General features: G+C 39.5%; 1 protein-coding gene across 3 annotated transcripts in view; it reads right to left on the bottom strand.

Annotated features, from left to right (window-relative positions):
* Window positions 1-1,084: 1,084 nt before the first annotated feature.
* The window catches only part of zc3h11a (zinc finger CCCH-type containing 11A), a 31,361-nt gene continuing 16,375 nt past the window's right edge, over window positions 1,085-16,070 (bottom strand). For 2 of the 3 annotated variants that reach the window (XM_059950161.1, XM_059950162.1), the window contains exons 12-19: window positions 14,686-14,751; window positions 12,869-13,201; window positions 11,838-12,050; window positions 10,133-10,224; window positions 7,786-8,095; window positions 3,744-3,919; window positions 2,414-2,481; window positions 1,085-1,497 (exon numbers count right to left, since the gene is read on the bottom strand). In XM_059950161.1, coding sequence (XP_059806144.1) covers window positions 1,245-1,497; window positions 2,414-2,481; window positions 3,744-3,919; window positions 7,786-8,095; window positions 10,133-10,224; window positions 11,838-12,050; window positions 12,869-13,201; window positions 14,686-14,751 — 1,511 coding nt within the window. In that variant the 3' untranslated portion in view covers window positions 1,085-1,244. The remainder of the gene's footprint in view (window positions 1,498-2,413; window positions 2,482-3,743; window positions 3,920-7,785; window positions 8,096-10,132; window positions 10,225-11,837; window positions 12,051-12,868; window positions 13,202-14,685; window positions 14,752-16,070) is intronic. The other variant, XM_059950163.1, reaches the window with a different exon arrangement.

Genomic DNA, 16,070 nt, shown 5'->3' with positions numbered 1-16,070 from the left:
ATTGCAACCTCTGTTGTTATTTGCCTGTTATTTTAACGGACTATTTTAATGTACTATTAGTGTTTCATTCCATCGCCCCTCCAACGGTAGTTATAATCACAGCCTTGATACCATACACAAAGAGGTAAGAAGTCACCTTCAGATGGATCATAACTGTTGTCTTCAGATACCTGTAGGCTGAGTCTGGAGAGTCCCACAACTCTCACAAAAATATGCTGGACTTGAATATACAATGAAACTGATAAGAGGAGGGAAAAGTTACGAGGAAATTGTGGGGGTTAAAGTCCATCCATGTTACAATGACAAAATAACATGATAGTTACAGACAGAGCTTCCGAAAACCGAAACACTCCTCAAACTATGTAACTTGATAGTTGTCAAATGTCCCAGTTACACACAGTACACAGACAACTTGCAATGATACACATCCTGGGCTGAGAATAGACTCCTCAAAAAAATCCAGCTTGGGAATCACGAAATTTCAATTTCTGTGCAGTCATACCCTTTAATACAATAAACAGACAAATCATTTATCTCAAGCCAACACCACGTGGAGCTTTTTGCAATTTGAGTAAACAAAAGTCTTTTTTTTTTAATATTAGGAAAGGGCAGACAATTGGGTTGGCTCACAACCTTCTGAGAGGCCGGGGGTGACTCCACACAATCATAATGTTCCTATTACCATTGGCTGGATAAAACAGATCAAGTCCAGGGAAAGACAAGCATCATACAGAGATTAAGACTGTGGAACTTCCCTTCTGTTTTGGACACGGACTCCTCAACAAAGCAGTTTCTAGGCAGAAAAGCATCTCCAGAAAAGTTGCATCACCGAGGTTCCTTCAAATTGTTAGAATCAGAACTTGGGAAGATGTTACTTCTCTTTTCGTACTTGGGGTCAGAAGAAAGTGTAGACAGTAGTTGTGAGGTCATAACTGAATAACTTGGTCGTAGTATCGGTATGTTTAAAACAGACCTGGCTTTTCTCTGCACACAATATGCAGAAAGTACTATATATATATATATATATATATATATATATATATATATAGTGTGTGTGTGTATGTATATATATATATATATATATATATATACATACATACACACACACATACATATACACACACAGTCTTAAAAATAGACATTCTAGTCAAATACAAAACTCTAGACCAGTTTCTTATCATCCAGAAAATTCCAGAAGCAGTTCAAATTGGTTTGAGCAGGTCCAGAAAAATACCCAACCCATTTCAGCTGTCAATCATCTCAGACAGCTCAAGCAACAGGTCATCTTCATCCTTTCCAGGATCCAGATCGATTTCTGCCTCAAGTTTATCATCTGAGAATTCTTTCATCAGTTCTTCGAAGTCATCCTCCGCCACTGCAGATCTGGATGCAGCAGAACTTAGCCTCCGAACCTTGGCAGACAGTCGGGGAGGGGAGAAAGCTACTACTTCAGTCAGCAACATGTTCGTTGGCTTGTTCTGCTCATCAGGGTGAAGCCTGAAAGGCAAGGAATAAAGTCAACTGTAATCATTCTTTTGGCTGCAAATGCTTTGAATACTTAAACATTAAAACATTTTAAAGACTAGTTTTATTTGTCACATGTCCAATCAAATATACAGTGGTACATCACACTAAATTAGTGAGAATTGTGCTGGGCAAATGTCGCTATGCTTCCAGTACCAACAAAGCATGTCCACACTCACTAACTCTGTGTCTTTGGAATATGTGAGGACAACGTACACACTGCTTACAGGCAGTACCTGGAATCGAGCCTTGATCCTACAGCAAGCACTGTAATAATGTTACACTAACCTCTATTTATGCCAATTCTGTCACTGTTATTTACTGCAACACAACCCAGTCAAGGAAAGCTCTCCACCCAGACGCTAAATACCATCACACAACAGTAAACACAGTGACGCACACTACCAGCATACCCTATTGCCTCCAAGATCCATGTACGTTTGCTGGGATACAGTGCTTGAAACTGAATGCACTGCATTAGACTGCGTCCTTGCATAATTCTGCCGAATCGAATTCCTCCCATATCCCTTTGTGCTTGAGACAAAGAGCTGGCCTTTAAATATGTCTGTATCTGTGCACCATTTTTGGGATTTGTTTGCTCTGATATCCAATTTTTGCTGGTGCTTCACTTGCACCTGCTCACCTAAACCATTTATTTCACCATCATTTCTGCATTCTTCTAAATAAACTGTGAAGTAGGTTACCTCGCAGCCTCTCACCTTGTTAACTTTCTGCTCTCAGTGTTTAACTCAGTTACCCTTTTTTGAGTGTCTTTCATTCCAGTCTACCCCAAGCTACCCGAGAACTGAGAGGCTTGTCAGATATTTTTAGGACTACAAGACTTGAAGGAAAAAACATTCTGTCCAGGATAATACTATTGAGATCTTACCTTTCCTTGGATCTCTCTGAAACTTCCGAAGGCGTTTTATCTTCCTCCTGGCGAGGCAATGGCCCAGACTGGGGAAAATATATATTTAGAATACTATAAACACGAGATTCTACAGACGCTGCAAATCCAGAGCAATAAACAGTTGAAGTTTGGTGCCAAGACCATTCATCTGGACACTCATCAGGAAAATATTATAAGGTGCACATTTCACAATCCTTGCAGAAAGAACAATCTAAGAAATCTGAAGACAATGCTGGAATGTTGTTGACTTTATAGATCAGAGCTGCACCTGGAACTTAAAATATGGTACAAATGTAATGTAATGGCAATGATATTTGCCAATATAGCAAGCAGATCCATCTTCCTCCTGGGCTAAAGCATGAGGATTTACTTTGTTATGTCTACTAGATGTGGATATTACAAGTTTTCTAACACTGAAAAAAAATTCTCTCATTTCTCAAGATGCACATGGTGATGGAAGTTTTAGATTTTAAATAATTTTTTAAAAATTCAACCAGTGTTCCAAAGATCTACAACCTGATTATACACCCTTATTTTCTGATTGAGGGCGTCATGGGGAAAACCAGTACTCCCAAATAATCTGCCTTCATCAACTGCTTTGGTGCTCCTGGTGAAGACACAGGAGCAGAATTAGACATTCAGGCCATCAAGCCTGCTCCATCATTCAATCATGGCTGATTTATTTTTCAACTCAAATTCATTCTCGTCTGCTCCCTTTGATGCCTTTACTGATCAAGAACCTACCAAGTGCCACTTTAAATATGCACTCACAGCGCTGTTAGGTAGCTAGTTCTATGACTTAAACCTAGTGCTATGAAGGAATGGTTATATATTTCCAAGCCAGGATATGTAATTTGAAGGGGTTGTGCCTGCTATCTTTTTAATTCATGGTGGCAGAGATCATAGATTTGGAAGGTGCTGTTAGAATGGCAAGTAAATGCAGTGTGTTTTACTAGGATACACATTGCACAAAATACCAGGGACAAAGGTTAGCTGTGGACAAGTCTCCCAATCCTTCCCTGGTCTCCCAATCCTTCCCTGGTCTCCCAAAGCTGACTACCTCTCTAAAGAAGTGTATTGGAAGAGATAAAAAGGCAGAATTTTCCACTGTTATGCCATGTATCCAACGATCAGCTGCACTTAGATTTAAAGTGCATCTTGCACTAGGACATGATATTTTAAGCTGACAGAAGCCATATGCCTGATAGATTTTTTTGATAATTATAAAGCGTCTTTCGAGCCAAGTTAATAACCATTATTTTTGAGATCATTCCACAAGAAACATGGTTGAAACAATAGAGGTCCTTACATTAATAATCTTCTCATCAGCTGGCGGCTGCTTCATCTGATCAGTGGTTACGGAGTTGAGGGGTTTCACTGCCATAACAGTTGAAGGGTTGTTGTCAGGGGATTTGCGTTTCTGGCCAATCCTCACAGGACAAGAGTTCTTCATTATTGACGGTTTCACATTTAATTTGGGTTTCACTGTGAGAGAGATAATGAGACATTAGAGAATCAGAAAAAAGCCTGATTCAACCTAATCAAATCACATGCACGACAGGTCTATCCAATAGCAGTGGCTCATTGTAAACAGTTGCAATATACAGTGAAAAATCATGTAAAAACAGATGCCTGAAATGTAAAACAGAAAATGTTAGAAATATTTAGCAGTTCAAGGAACATCTTTGAAATCAATACGTTTCAGGTTTAAGGCCCTCAGGCAGAAGAGAATATAAAGACTGGTCTTTGACCTGAAATGTTAATTCTGTATTTACCACAGAAGTGACCCAATTTGGTATTTCCAGCGTTTTTTAATTTGCAATAAATATTGCTCAATATATTAAAATCAATAAATCTTTGAAACAATATCAGAAGGTAATTTATGAACCCTATTAAAGAGGACCAGCAACCAGCTCCAAAGAGGTTAAGATATAGGAGAATTAGCCATGTGGCCCATCGAGTTTTCTCCACCATTTTGTCATCGCTGACCCATTTCCTCTCAGCCCCATTGTCCGGCTTTCGCCCCGTATCCCTTCATGCCTTGACTGATCAAGAATCTATTAACCTCTGCCATCAACAAATCCAATGACTTCACCTCCATAGCCATATATGGCATTTCACAGATTCTATTGCTAAATTGCTATTCTTTACCACTCTATTGCTAAAGAAACTACTCATCTCCATTCTGAATGGACATCCCTCTATTCTGAAGCTATGCCCACTGGTCTTAAGACTCATCATAGTAAACATCCTCTCCATTACCACTCTATCGAGGCCTTTCAACATTCAATAGGTTTCAATGAGGACCACCCCACTCCCCCCATTCTTCTGAATTCCAGACAGTAGCAGAGATTCATCTAGGCTCTTGCTTTACTATTCTCCCTTTGCATTCTTGTGTCAGCTGAATTCTCCTCAAATCCAGGCACCTGCCAACCTGTCAATCCAAGATCAAAATGAAATGACAAATAAAAAAGTGGAACAAAAAAAAGAAAATTGAATCTTGAATCAGGTTTTGGGAAGAGAGAGCAAAGAGAGGATAGAAACTAAATAAAAATAAAAGAGAGTACTGAATAAAATAAACCGATTATAACTGAGAGTAAGAAATAGGGAGAGGTACCTGAAGGAAACGGGAATTTTCTTTTAAAAACAGGAACCCAAAACTATTGTTGGCATTTTACATGCTAGACTGGATCAACAAATAGATGCAACCTAAAAAGTATTCTTTAAATAAGTAGTCTCTTCAGTTGCATCAGCAGTATTGCACTTGGATCAACCATACGAAGCGCATTAAAACAAAAATCCAAAAGGGAAAATAGTGCAGTGATTGACAAATTATGGAGCATTTATAAATAAATAGACAATGTTTCTAATGTTGACCAAAAAAAAAGCAACAAGCTGAGGTCTAGGAAAATTTCAATTCAGCAAGGACTTAAAAGAGAAATTAATATGTAGAATCTATGTAATCGAGTAAGAAGGAAGCTAGATCTGCACAGATGTAAGAAGTTTAACAGTCAAAGATTCAGCAGATAACCAGGACATTCTGCCCAGGAGGCAGGAAAGTTGTTTCCACCGATAGGTGATACTAGAACTAGGGGATATAGCCTCAAGATTCGGGGGAGTAGATTTAGGACGGAGATGAGGAGAAACTGCTTTTCCTCACAGAATGGTGAACCTGTGGAATTCTCTGCCTAATGAAGCAGTGAAGGTGACCTCAGTAAACATATTTAAAATAAGGTTGGATAGATTTTTGCATAGGAGGGGAATTAAGGGTTACGGGGAAAAGGCAGGTAGGTGGCGATGACTCCATGGATGAATGATGGAGCTGGCTCAACTTGCCAGATGGCGTACTCCTGCTCCTATTTCTTATGTAACGACCACTAACCAACCATTTACACGAATCCTATACGTCCACTTATTTTATGCTTCCCACATTGTTTTTTTTTAATTTACTGAGATGCAGCATGGAATAGGCCCTCCAGCTCCTGATTTAACCCTAGCCTAATCATGGAACAACTTACAATGAACAATTAACCTACCAACTGGTACGTCTTTGGAAAGTGGGGGGAAACTGGAGCACCAGGAGCAAACCCATGTGGTCACAGGGAGAACATATGAACTCCTAGCAGGTGGCATCGGGAATTGAACCCAAGTCACTGGTACTGTAAAACACTGTGCTAACCACTACGCTACCATGCCACCCCAAACAGCTTCCCTCGGATTCCATTGCTACCTATAAACTAAGAACAATTTATCATGGTCAATTAACCTAGCAACTAACTTTGGGATGTGCAAAAAAATGGATGAAACCCATATGGTCACCAAGAATGTGCAAACTCCACACAGACAGCTCCCAAGGTCTTGAGTGGCCTTAAGTCTCCAGTGCTGTGTGTCCCAGACATTTAAATAACTACTTCAATTCCCCAGCTTCCATATGAAGATGTGAACAATGGACCAAAACTCTAGCTGCTAATTCAGTAAGTTAATCAGACCACCACCTCACACAAATAAATGAGACAGAAGAAATATTGGGGAATAAGTCACTGTGCAAAACTGAATGTGTTTTGCACAAGAGATTCTGCAGATGCTGGAAACCTTGAACAAATTTTGACCACATTTTGCATCTGTTGTCATAGTAAACACAAACCTCTCAGAAAATGGGGAATACGAGTGAAGAGTTGGAAAAGTGTTTTGGCAAAACAAACTGCAGAAACTCAAGGGGAAGAACACCAAAAAAGATCTGATGAATTCCCTCCCACGACTTAAACAGAGGCAGTTATGGAGATAACTATTTTCATTGGTAGCCATCTTCTAAAATTACGCTGAAAAAGAATGGTTTCTCCAAATCAGCTCAGAAGGAAATTTAACTTTAGTATTTGAAGAGGGAGGAAGGGAGAAAACCAGAAGATCAGTCAGCCTAATATAAGCAAGGAAAATGCTATCTATTCAGGAAGGAAAACAGCACTTTCGCTTTCTTTGCAAAGGGGTGGATTTAAAATGAGAGAAGTTTTGTTTTAGCTGCACAGGGCTTTACATGGCATATTGAGCACAGTTTTGGTTCCCCTACCCCAAAAAAAGGTAGTAACACTGCAGGCAGTACAAAGAAAAAACACTAGACCAATTCCCAGGATGAAAGGGCTGTCCTACCAAAAGAGACTGCATAATTTGGGTCCACATTCTAGATTTTAGAAGAACAAGGAGGGAACGTGCAAGATCACACACGGGCTTGACAAGGTAGATCTGGGGATGTTTTCACCAGTGGGAGAATGTCAAAAAAAGGGGCATAACCATGTGATAAGGGCGTAGTCATTTAAAACTGAGTATGTGGAAATTTCTTTTCTCAGTATGTAGTGAATCTCTGGATTTCTCTCTCTGCCCTAAAGGTTGGTGGCAGCTACTTCACTAGAAGTAGAGACAGATAACTACTTCATAGACAAAGAAGAGGGATATGGAGAAATGGCACAGAATTTCCACTAATGATTAACAAATGTCTTGTGTTCACAACCAGAAAGATTACAGATGCACACGCCTAACACCCACTTCCATCCCAAGGACTGCTTCATGAGAGATGCCAAATCTGCCGGCAACGCTCAAAAGATGTGCATATCAGTCAGTGCTGCATACACGTCCGCATTGATCATTTATCTTAAAAAAAGGGCAGGACAGCATGAAGGAGAAACAGCTGCACACACTTCACGGTTCAAGAAATAAACGATAAATATTAGTATAATATTATTTTAACTCAAAAATTATTGTGCATCAGATCTGCCAACTTCAAACGGTCTCTAGAGCAGTTTTGAAATATATAGGTGAACATCCAGATGTAACTGCAACTGTAATCCTAGGACAAATACCTTTCAAAGCAAGTGCAGGTTCTGCTGTTTCAGATTTGGCAACAATTAAGTTTTCTTCCTTTTTAACAGCCAGCTGTTCAACTTCAAGAATGTTGTTTGGTTTCAAATCCAGCGAGACAGTCGGCTGTTTGTTCTTCTCTGCAACCTGAATCTCACTGTCCATTTTGTTTGCAGTCACCTCTGTTCCTGGCGCTTGACAATGCTGTTTCTCCTTCTCCTGTTGTTGTCTAAGGCGTTTTTCCTTCAGTATTTCTTCAAAGCTTTTAACTTGCACATTCTGCAATCTTGAAGCTTCCTTTCTAGTTTCAAGCTACACAGTGATAGAATTTCATTAAAAATGTAGCAGAAAACAGACCCCTTTGTCATAACATGTTTATTCTGATCCATTTTTAGCTTCTTCCTGTCCTTATTTCCACAGCTTATAACTTCCCTTTAAACACATCAATGCTGCAATGCCAGCTGTTCCCTGTGACAGCAATTTCTACTTTTTTGGTATTGTGAAATTTCTTTTAAATTTTCTACTGACAAGCTTATACCGATAACGACCCCTAATTTTACCATTTTTAAGAATAGATTCCATTTACCTCTTAATTGCTATAATTTTGCAGTTCCAATAATACCCTTGTAAATATTTTCTCGCATCCTTAAAATGATTATTTACACTTGTATATGATACAGCAATCAGAATTGGACTGTGTACTACAAACACACTCTACAAGATGCAGCACAAGGCAGTGAAACTTTGTTATAATTCTACTCCTTTGGAAACAAATCCAATTTTGTTTAGCTTTACTTAAAAAAGCATTGTGATACTGGTTATTGTGATTTGTTCTCCTTGACCTTTTTGTCCCTCAACACTTTGACATTCAGTTGCCAACTACAGAGATGAAAATAAAGATCACTGTAACAACCTACAATTCACTATTTGTTTTAGCCCACTCTCAAAAAGCTTCATTTGCATTTTCTAACTGCCCTCCAGCACAGTATACACATTGTTTTCTGCAGAGTGGAATTAACTCAGTAACTAAGAATGTGGATTGCTTTTAACATAATACGTTACTGCTTTTCTTCCAACAATTTCAGTCAAATTGTAAAACAATTCCTGCAGAAAAATACAACTTGATCTTACGTGGAAGAAAATTTAAAGCCAATTATTACCGATTAGGGAGCCATGACAGCAGTACTGTCTGTTCTTGGTAAATTGCCAACTAATTAAGCATACCTAGTTATAAGTAACTGATTCCCATGCTTGCTTGTACTTTGATGTGGGAACTTGTTTTACTCTGAAGTCATTGTTCCGTAACCTGCCCTAACAAGGCAGGCAGAGTAACTTTTAAGCTATACGTACACGACGCTGGAAGAACTCAGCAGGTCAGGCAGCATCCGTGAGAAAAGAGTAGCCAACTTTTCGGGCCAAGACCCTTCATCAGGAATGGGGGGGAAGAGAGGGCCGAAGCTCAGTAATAGAGATGGGGAGGGGGAAGGGCTAGAGGCGCCAGGTGGAGAACCAATCAGAGCAAGGATAAAGGGGGGGAGGGGATAAGCATGAAAGAACTGTAGAGGTAAAGGAGCAGAAAGTTGAAAGGGGAGAGAGGCAGAGAGGGACCTAGGATAGGGGAAGGGGGAGGGGGAGGGATTTAGTGGAAATTGGAGAATTCAATGTTCATACCACCAGGCTGGAGGCTACCCAGACAGTAGATGAGGTGTTGCTCCTCCAACCTGAGTTTGGCCTCAACATGGCAGTAGAGGAGGCCATGTATGGACATATCTAGATGGGAATGAGAGGCAGAGTTGAAGTGGGTGGCAACCGGAAGGTCCTGTCTATTGTGACGGACAGAGTGGAGGTGCTCGACAAAACGGTCCCCCAATCTGCGTCGGGTCTTGCCGATGTAGAGGAGGCTGCACCGAGAGCACCAGATGCAATAGACAACTCCAGCAGACTCGCAGGTGAAGTGTTGCCTCACCTGGAAGGCCCGGAATGGTGGTAAGGGGGGGAGGTGTGGGGACAGGTGTAGCATTTGCACTTACAGGGATAAGTGCTGGGTGGGAATTCTGTTGATGCTTCGGGTTATCCCCAAGAACATGCTGTGAATCTTCTCCATTTGTGTGAGAAAGTGCTTTTTATCACGTATACTCTGACTATAAATATGAGTGGTACTCTTTTGTTGAAGAGTCTCAGAACTCTGCTTTAGGTGCCTGGGCTCTCCATGACATCATGCGTCAATAAAGATTTTCTGAAGTAACTTCCCTCCGGGTCTGCGTACTCTTTTCCCTGACATCTTATATCATCACTCTTAATACTGAAAGGATGAAATACATTTTTGGTCTTTTGTCAAAGTGCACTAACCTTCTGAGATTCTCTGGAGTAACCTTCGGCAGCACTGTCCACTGACTGTACATCCACTGGTTCTTTATCAATCTTTTCTGGCTTGACAACTTCTTAGCAAAAGATATATATTATAAAAGTGCTTTTGAATATACATACACATAAATTTTACATTATACACACACACACACACAAATGAAATTCAAGCTTGAAGTAACAGAAACAGCCCCAATCAGGTGAATTTACCGACAATCCTTTGTTCCAACCCGATCACATATCCCTTAATACACTTTCATCCAATGAACACCCAAAATCACGGATTTAGCACCAACCCCGTTAATGTATTTCCCAACTTTCCAAATTTGTGTTAAAAACAAACTTTCATCAGATTTTATCTATTGAGTGTTGGCCTTTAATAATTCAACCTCTCCAAAAGGGGCTTGCAACCTTTTTTATGCCATGGATCAATACCATTGAGTAAGGGGATCCCAGGTTGGGAAACTCCGCTCTAGAATAAGATGGAGATGGAAATATACTTTCCATCAAAAATTGGCAATATTTCAAATAAAACCAGTGATATTAGTGTCACTAAAATAACAAATCTCTAACCTCTTTATTCCTTCACATTGTGCAATGCTTAGAGATTAAACCTGAGTTTAAGGTACATATATTTCAACTCTTAATGTCTACAAACGCTTATGTACGTATATGTTGCTTGAGATACATCAGTAATTTAGTTCATTTATTTTTAAAAAAGGCTTAAGAAATAATTTCAGTTTTTAATGAAACAAGTGGGGTTGGTTCAAGGTCTCAGCTTCCAAAGTTTACATTTTTCAGTTATGGAAATGCACAACATTAACAGAGCCATGCAAATCGAAATTACTTGGTCACTGTTTCAAGATTAATTTCAAAATCCCCAGTAGCTTGGACTTAGAGTGGTTGTGCTCACTCTTTATTGTGTTTCTGATGGGGAAGTTCTTGGGATACGATTTGCTAACAGATCTACATTAGCTGAAGCAACACAGTAAAATGGATTTGCAGATGACAAGATGGGAAAATGGCAAAATTATTGATGCTCGTTTCTTAGAAAGGCTTGCATTTAAGGAACAGAAGGCATTGACTTATAGATGTGACACAGCAGCTTATGCAAGCATACACTGCTTCACCACAAAATGCTTTCAAACACAATTGATTCCAATCTCGCAATGCATCACAGTGACAAATACATGGAGATGCATATAGAGGCAACAAACTGTGTACTCCAAATTCATTAAAAAAAACACGCTTTTCCTTTTCAAAGGAAAAGCATCTGGGAAACAAGACTTGAAAGCATCTGGGAAACAAGTCTTGGCGTGAGATTCCGAACTCAACTGACATTAACTTCTAGTAAACTTAATATTTGCAAAAAACTGCAAGTTTTTTTAATACATTTGTGGAAGATGAGATTCACATTCCTATTTAGAAACATAGAAAAACTACAGGCCCTTCAGCCCACAAAGCTGTGCCGAACATGTTCTTACCTTAGAAATTACCTAGGCTTACCCGTAGCACTCTGTTTTTCTAAGCTCTATGTAACTATCCAGGAATCTTAAAAGACCCCATCATTTCTGATTTGAAATATAGCATAATTTAAGATGCAGTTAGAGAGGTGGTCTGTTAAAATGCTGGGAGGACTGTATGCAGACAGGCAAACAGTGAAGATTAAATCGAAGTTTAGCAAACTCACCCAAAGATTTAGTGATTCTCAGCAGTCTCTTCCTGGTAGGTGGAGCCTCGGTCTTTGGGTTCTCAGCTGATTGTTGGTTCGCAGTACCTTCCTGGATCTCTTGCCTCCTCAGTGCCTTCTCACGTCGAATCTCTTCCAAAGTTTTAATCCTTACTTGTTCTAGTGACTTTGCCTTTGCTACTGCTTCATCAGGGGACACCCCCTGAGATTTCACTGTAAAACAATACAGATTAGAAAGTCCTGAGGATCAGAATCAGGTTTATTATCACTGGCATGTGATGTGAAATTTGTTAACTTCAAAGTTTGTTTAGTTAAAGGTGAAAAGCAAGATTATATTTCAGGTGAAGCAAAACTGCATTTTAAATTTTTTCCAGAAACATTAAAAAATGTCTATAGATAACAAATAAATTTGATGAATTAACTGTACACAAAGGCAAAGGAAGTTCTACAGATATATACAAAAGGGAATTACAATGCAAGATATCCCATATGGTTTAGCTAGTGCAATGAATATTGAGAAGCAATATAATCGAGGAGAAATACACACAAAATGCTGGCGAGGCAGCATCTCAGCCCAGAAGGTCAACTCTTTATTCATCTCCATAGATGCTGCCTGACCTGCTGAGTTCCTATGGCATTTTGTATGTATTACTCCAGATTTCCAACATCTGCAGAACCTTGTGTTTTATCAAGGAGAGGGGTTGAACACTATGAACGGATGTTAAGTTAGTGGAGAGACTCCTGCAGTCAGAAGTGAAAATGTGAGGGGAGAATTTCAGAAATGCAAGAGCACAAAAGGCTGAATGCTCTGCAGCACACGTATGTAATGAGGCAAATCCAGACAGAACAGAGCAAAGACAGCTAAAAGCATGCACCATAATCAGCATGCCTCAGTGGAAGTGGAAATATATTTATGCACATTGCCATAGAAAATGGAACTAGCTGTCAATACAACACAAATATTAAAGAGAATGCTACATAAAACTGCTATCAATTATTGATAAGGCAACAGAAAAAAACATAGAACACACCTTTGCCTTTTGCAACTATTGGCCTCTTGTCCTTTCTTGGGTCAGCTTCAGGCTGTTTTGTGGCTGGATTATCCTCTCCAGTTTCTTCCTGGCATTCTCCCTGCTTCTTCAATAGGGAGTCTGATGTAGTCTTTACCCGAACAGTCCTAATGATTTTAGATGCCTCCTCCAGCAAAGCGTATGCCTGTGGAGTTGTACTACCACTAGCAATATCAACTCTGGCATCTCCGTTGCTTTCATTAAGGTCCCTCTTGGCAGCCTTTTCCCTGCGAATCTCTTCCAGGGTCTTCACCCTTATTTCTCCAGGGCCTTCTGTTCTATTTATAAGCTTTTCTGTAAAAAGTGTTAAGTATTTAGTCATTCATGGTACTTCACAGGCTGCTTATCTGAAATGTGGCTCTAACGTCAATCAGGTCAAGTGCAACATCTGTGAAACTTTTACACTACACTCAGTACCAATTACGGCAACTGAACAACAAAATGTCCACTTCGAAGGAGATCCAAAGAGTAAGAAATCATCCAAACCCAGCAGTACAGCTTGAACACAAGAGATTCTGCAGATCCTGGAAATCCAGAGTAACACATACAAAAAGTTGGAGGAACATGGAATAATAGGTAGCAGCTATTGAAAGGAATAAACAGTTGACATTTTGGGCTGAGACCCTTCATCAAGACTTCAGAAGCCCTGATTGTCTCTCCTGGAATGGGTGGTAGAGGAGACATGTTCCACTGATGTGGATGGGTCAGACTACAATCAGAGTCCCTGAATACCAAACCTAGATTCCCAAAATGAAGCTGCTGGGGGGCGAACAAATCAAATCACGCACATACAGGGCTATTTACGTAAATCCAAACAGATTTAAGAAAATGAGTGCTTAAGTAAACACGGATCAGGGCATTGCCTGGATGATGTGGCCCCAAAATGCTTACGCTTACTTGATTAGTATTAGAGGTTTGACAATACTTAGACTAGTAGTTCAAGTAAATAAGCACTCTGCAATATAAAGAAAATAGTATCAATGATAATGACCATGGAATACTAGGCGGTGATAAAAATTGATAAAGATTCATTGATACTCCTCATAGAAGAAAAATTCATGCCATTATCTAGCATAGTCCATATGGTTTCCTACCTTCTGTAATTGCCTGGAATATCATTCAGTTCAAGGGCAACAGGCAATGTTACTGACATCCGACAAATGCTCAAACAGCAACTAAAACTGCCCAGACAGGTATCTCGCCATAGGGAATTTGGTGTGGCAAACCATCAAATCTGGGTAGGAGCCATGTATCTACATTTTGTCGCCTATATTGTATTTTGTGTTACGTGTTTATTAATGGGCAGCTTGTCCTTTGGTTTGAGGCGTGGTAGAAGCAAATGAATATAGTTACATATTCTCACTATCTTTAGTTCAGCTTAGTTGACAAGTTAGAGCCAGGGAGTGGCTGGGGGTGTTTTTTTTCATTGACCATTATTTGGTTGATTACTTGATCGTTAATTTCTCAACCACTAAGATCACTTAATATTGCTATTAGAACACTAATTGGAACTTTAAATTAAACTGCCTATTTATTTAATTTCGCTATATCGCTAGTTTTAGTTAGTTAGTTTTGATCACTATAAGATTGTTTGCCCTTGTTGGTTTAGTAACAAAGGATCGAATGTACACTTTTATGACTTTGGAACTTCATGATTTTGGAAACACAGTGTCAACCCCCACGCTCAGTCTCTGAGTGGTTTTGGTTTGTTTTCAAGTAACTGCTATAAACTGTGTAACTGTGGTTGACACAAAGTTTTAAACCAGTTGACTACCTACCGTGATCTGTTGTAGAAACTTCCGCAGGCAGACCAAGCCTTTCCCTTATAGACCTGGGACGTTGCACTGAAACGGAAGTACAGACCTTCATGAGTGATCAATTCACAGAGGTGATTTTGCTTGAAGACATACACAGTAAGATGTACTCTATCGTGGTTAAGAAGCAACACTGAGTATCACGTTGATGTTCACTACTCAATATCTGAGCTCTGACTGCACCACTGGACACCCAGTTACAGTGGAGACAAGATGGATTTTGCAGGAAAAGAAAGGGAACAAAAAAAAATGGTTGCAGAAGAATGCTAACGTTGGCACAGAACTAAAATGTTTTCAGTGCTACAGCAAGCTGGGCTGCTTACGATGGAATAGAAGCAAACTAGAATCATCAACAGTACAATGATTTAGAAAGGAGTGTTTGTCCTGCTTAAAAATATTTCTTAAATGGGTTTTCTGGAAATACTTCCTGACATAATTTATAGCAATAAATGCATAAACAAACACTATATTAATTAATTCCAATGCAAAAGCAATCCATGATCATTTTTAAGCACACGGAAAAGAGCAAAACTGAGATAAAGCCTATTTTAATCAATAAGTACCACTATAAAATACTTAACAATGATACCACGGTGTTATTTTAAATACACACAAGGGCAATCATTAAATTAATTTCACCATTTAGTTGGCTATTCCTCTTCTGCACGATCTACTTATTTTATTCTTTGCTGTAAGTTACAGTAATTTTTGTCTTGCACTGCATTGCTGCCACAACAAATTTCACAACACACAGTATGTTAGTGATAATAAAACCTGATTCCTACTCTGAAAACATCAGCTTCTTCTTAGGGGGTAGGCAGTCTCTTGGGATCAAGGAGGCTTGTTTTTACTGAGATTTTAAGTGACTCATGAGGCCAGTGTGGGAACTTCACACTGTATTGCAGATAGGGCAGGTGGTGCCCAATGGGACTTGTGCAGTAGTTAGTGAGGTGGGGTGTTATGTAAGCCACAAGTGAAATTTTCCACTTTGACACTTGCCCATTTTTATTAATACATACAAAATATAGTACTGTACAAAATTCTTTTCATATATAGCTAACATTTGTATATATTCATATATACAGCTAGGGTGCCTAAGACTCTTGCACAGTACTGTAGCAATTTTTATGTACTGCACTAAACTGCTGCTGTTGCAAAAAAAACTTCATGATATATTGTGAGTGATGATAAATCTGATTCTGATCTGGGTCTCTATTGTGGACTCAGCAGGACGGGGCAGGGAAAGGGGAATCACGGTTGGGAAAGGAGGGGGGAGGGGGCGGGAAGCGCTGGAGAGACATTCTGTAATGATCACCAAACCAATTATTTGGAATCAAAGGTCCCTGCCT

This window comes from Hypanus sabinus, chromosome 25 (genome assembly GCF_030144855.1).
Source record: "Hypanus sabinus isolate sHypSab1 chromosome 25, sHypSab1.hap1, whole genome shotgun sequence".
Taxonomy (NCBI): domain Eukaryota; kingdom Metazoa; phylum Chordata; class Chondrichthyes; order Myliobatiformes; family Dasyatidae; genus Hypanus; species Hypanus sabinus.
This window is presented reverse-complemented; position numbering and strand designations above follow the sequence as displayed.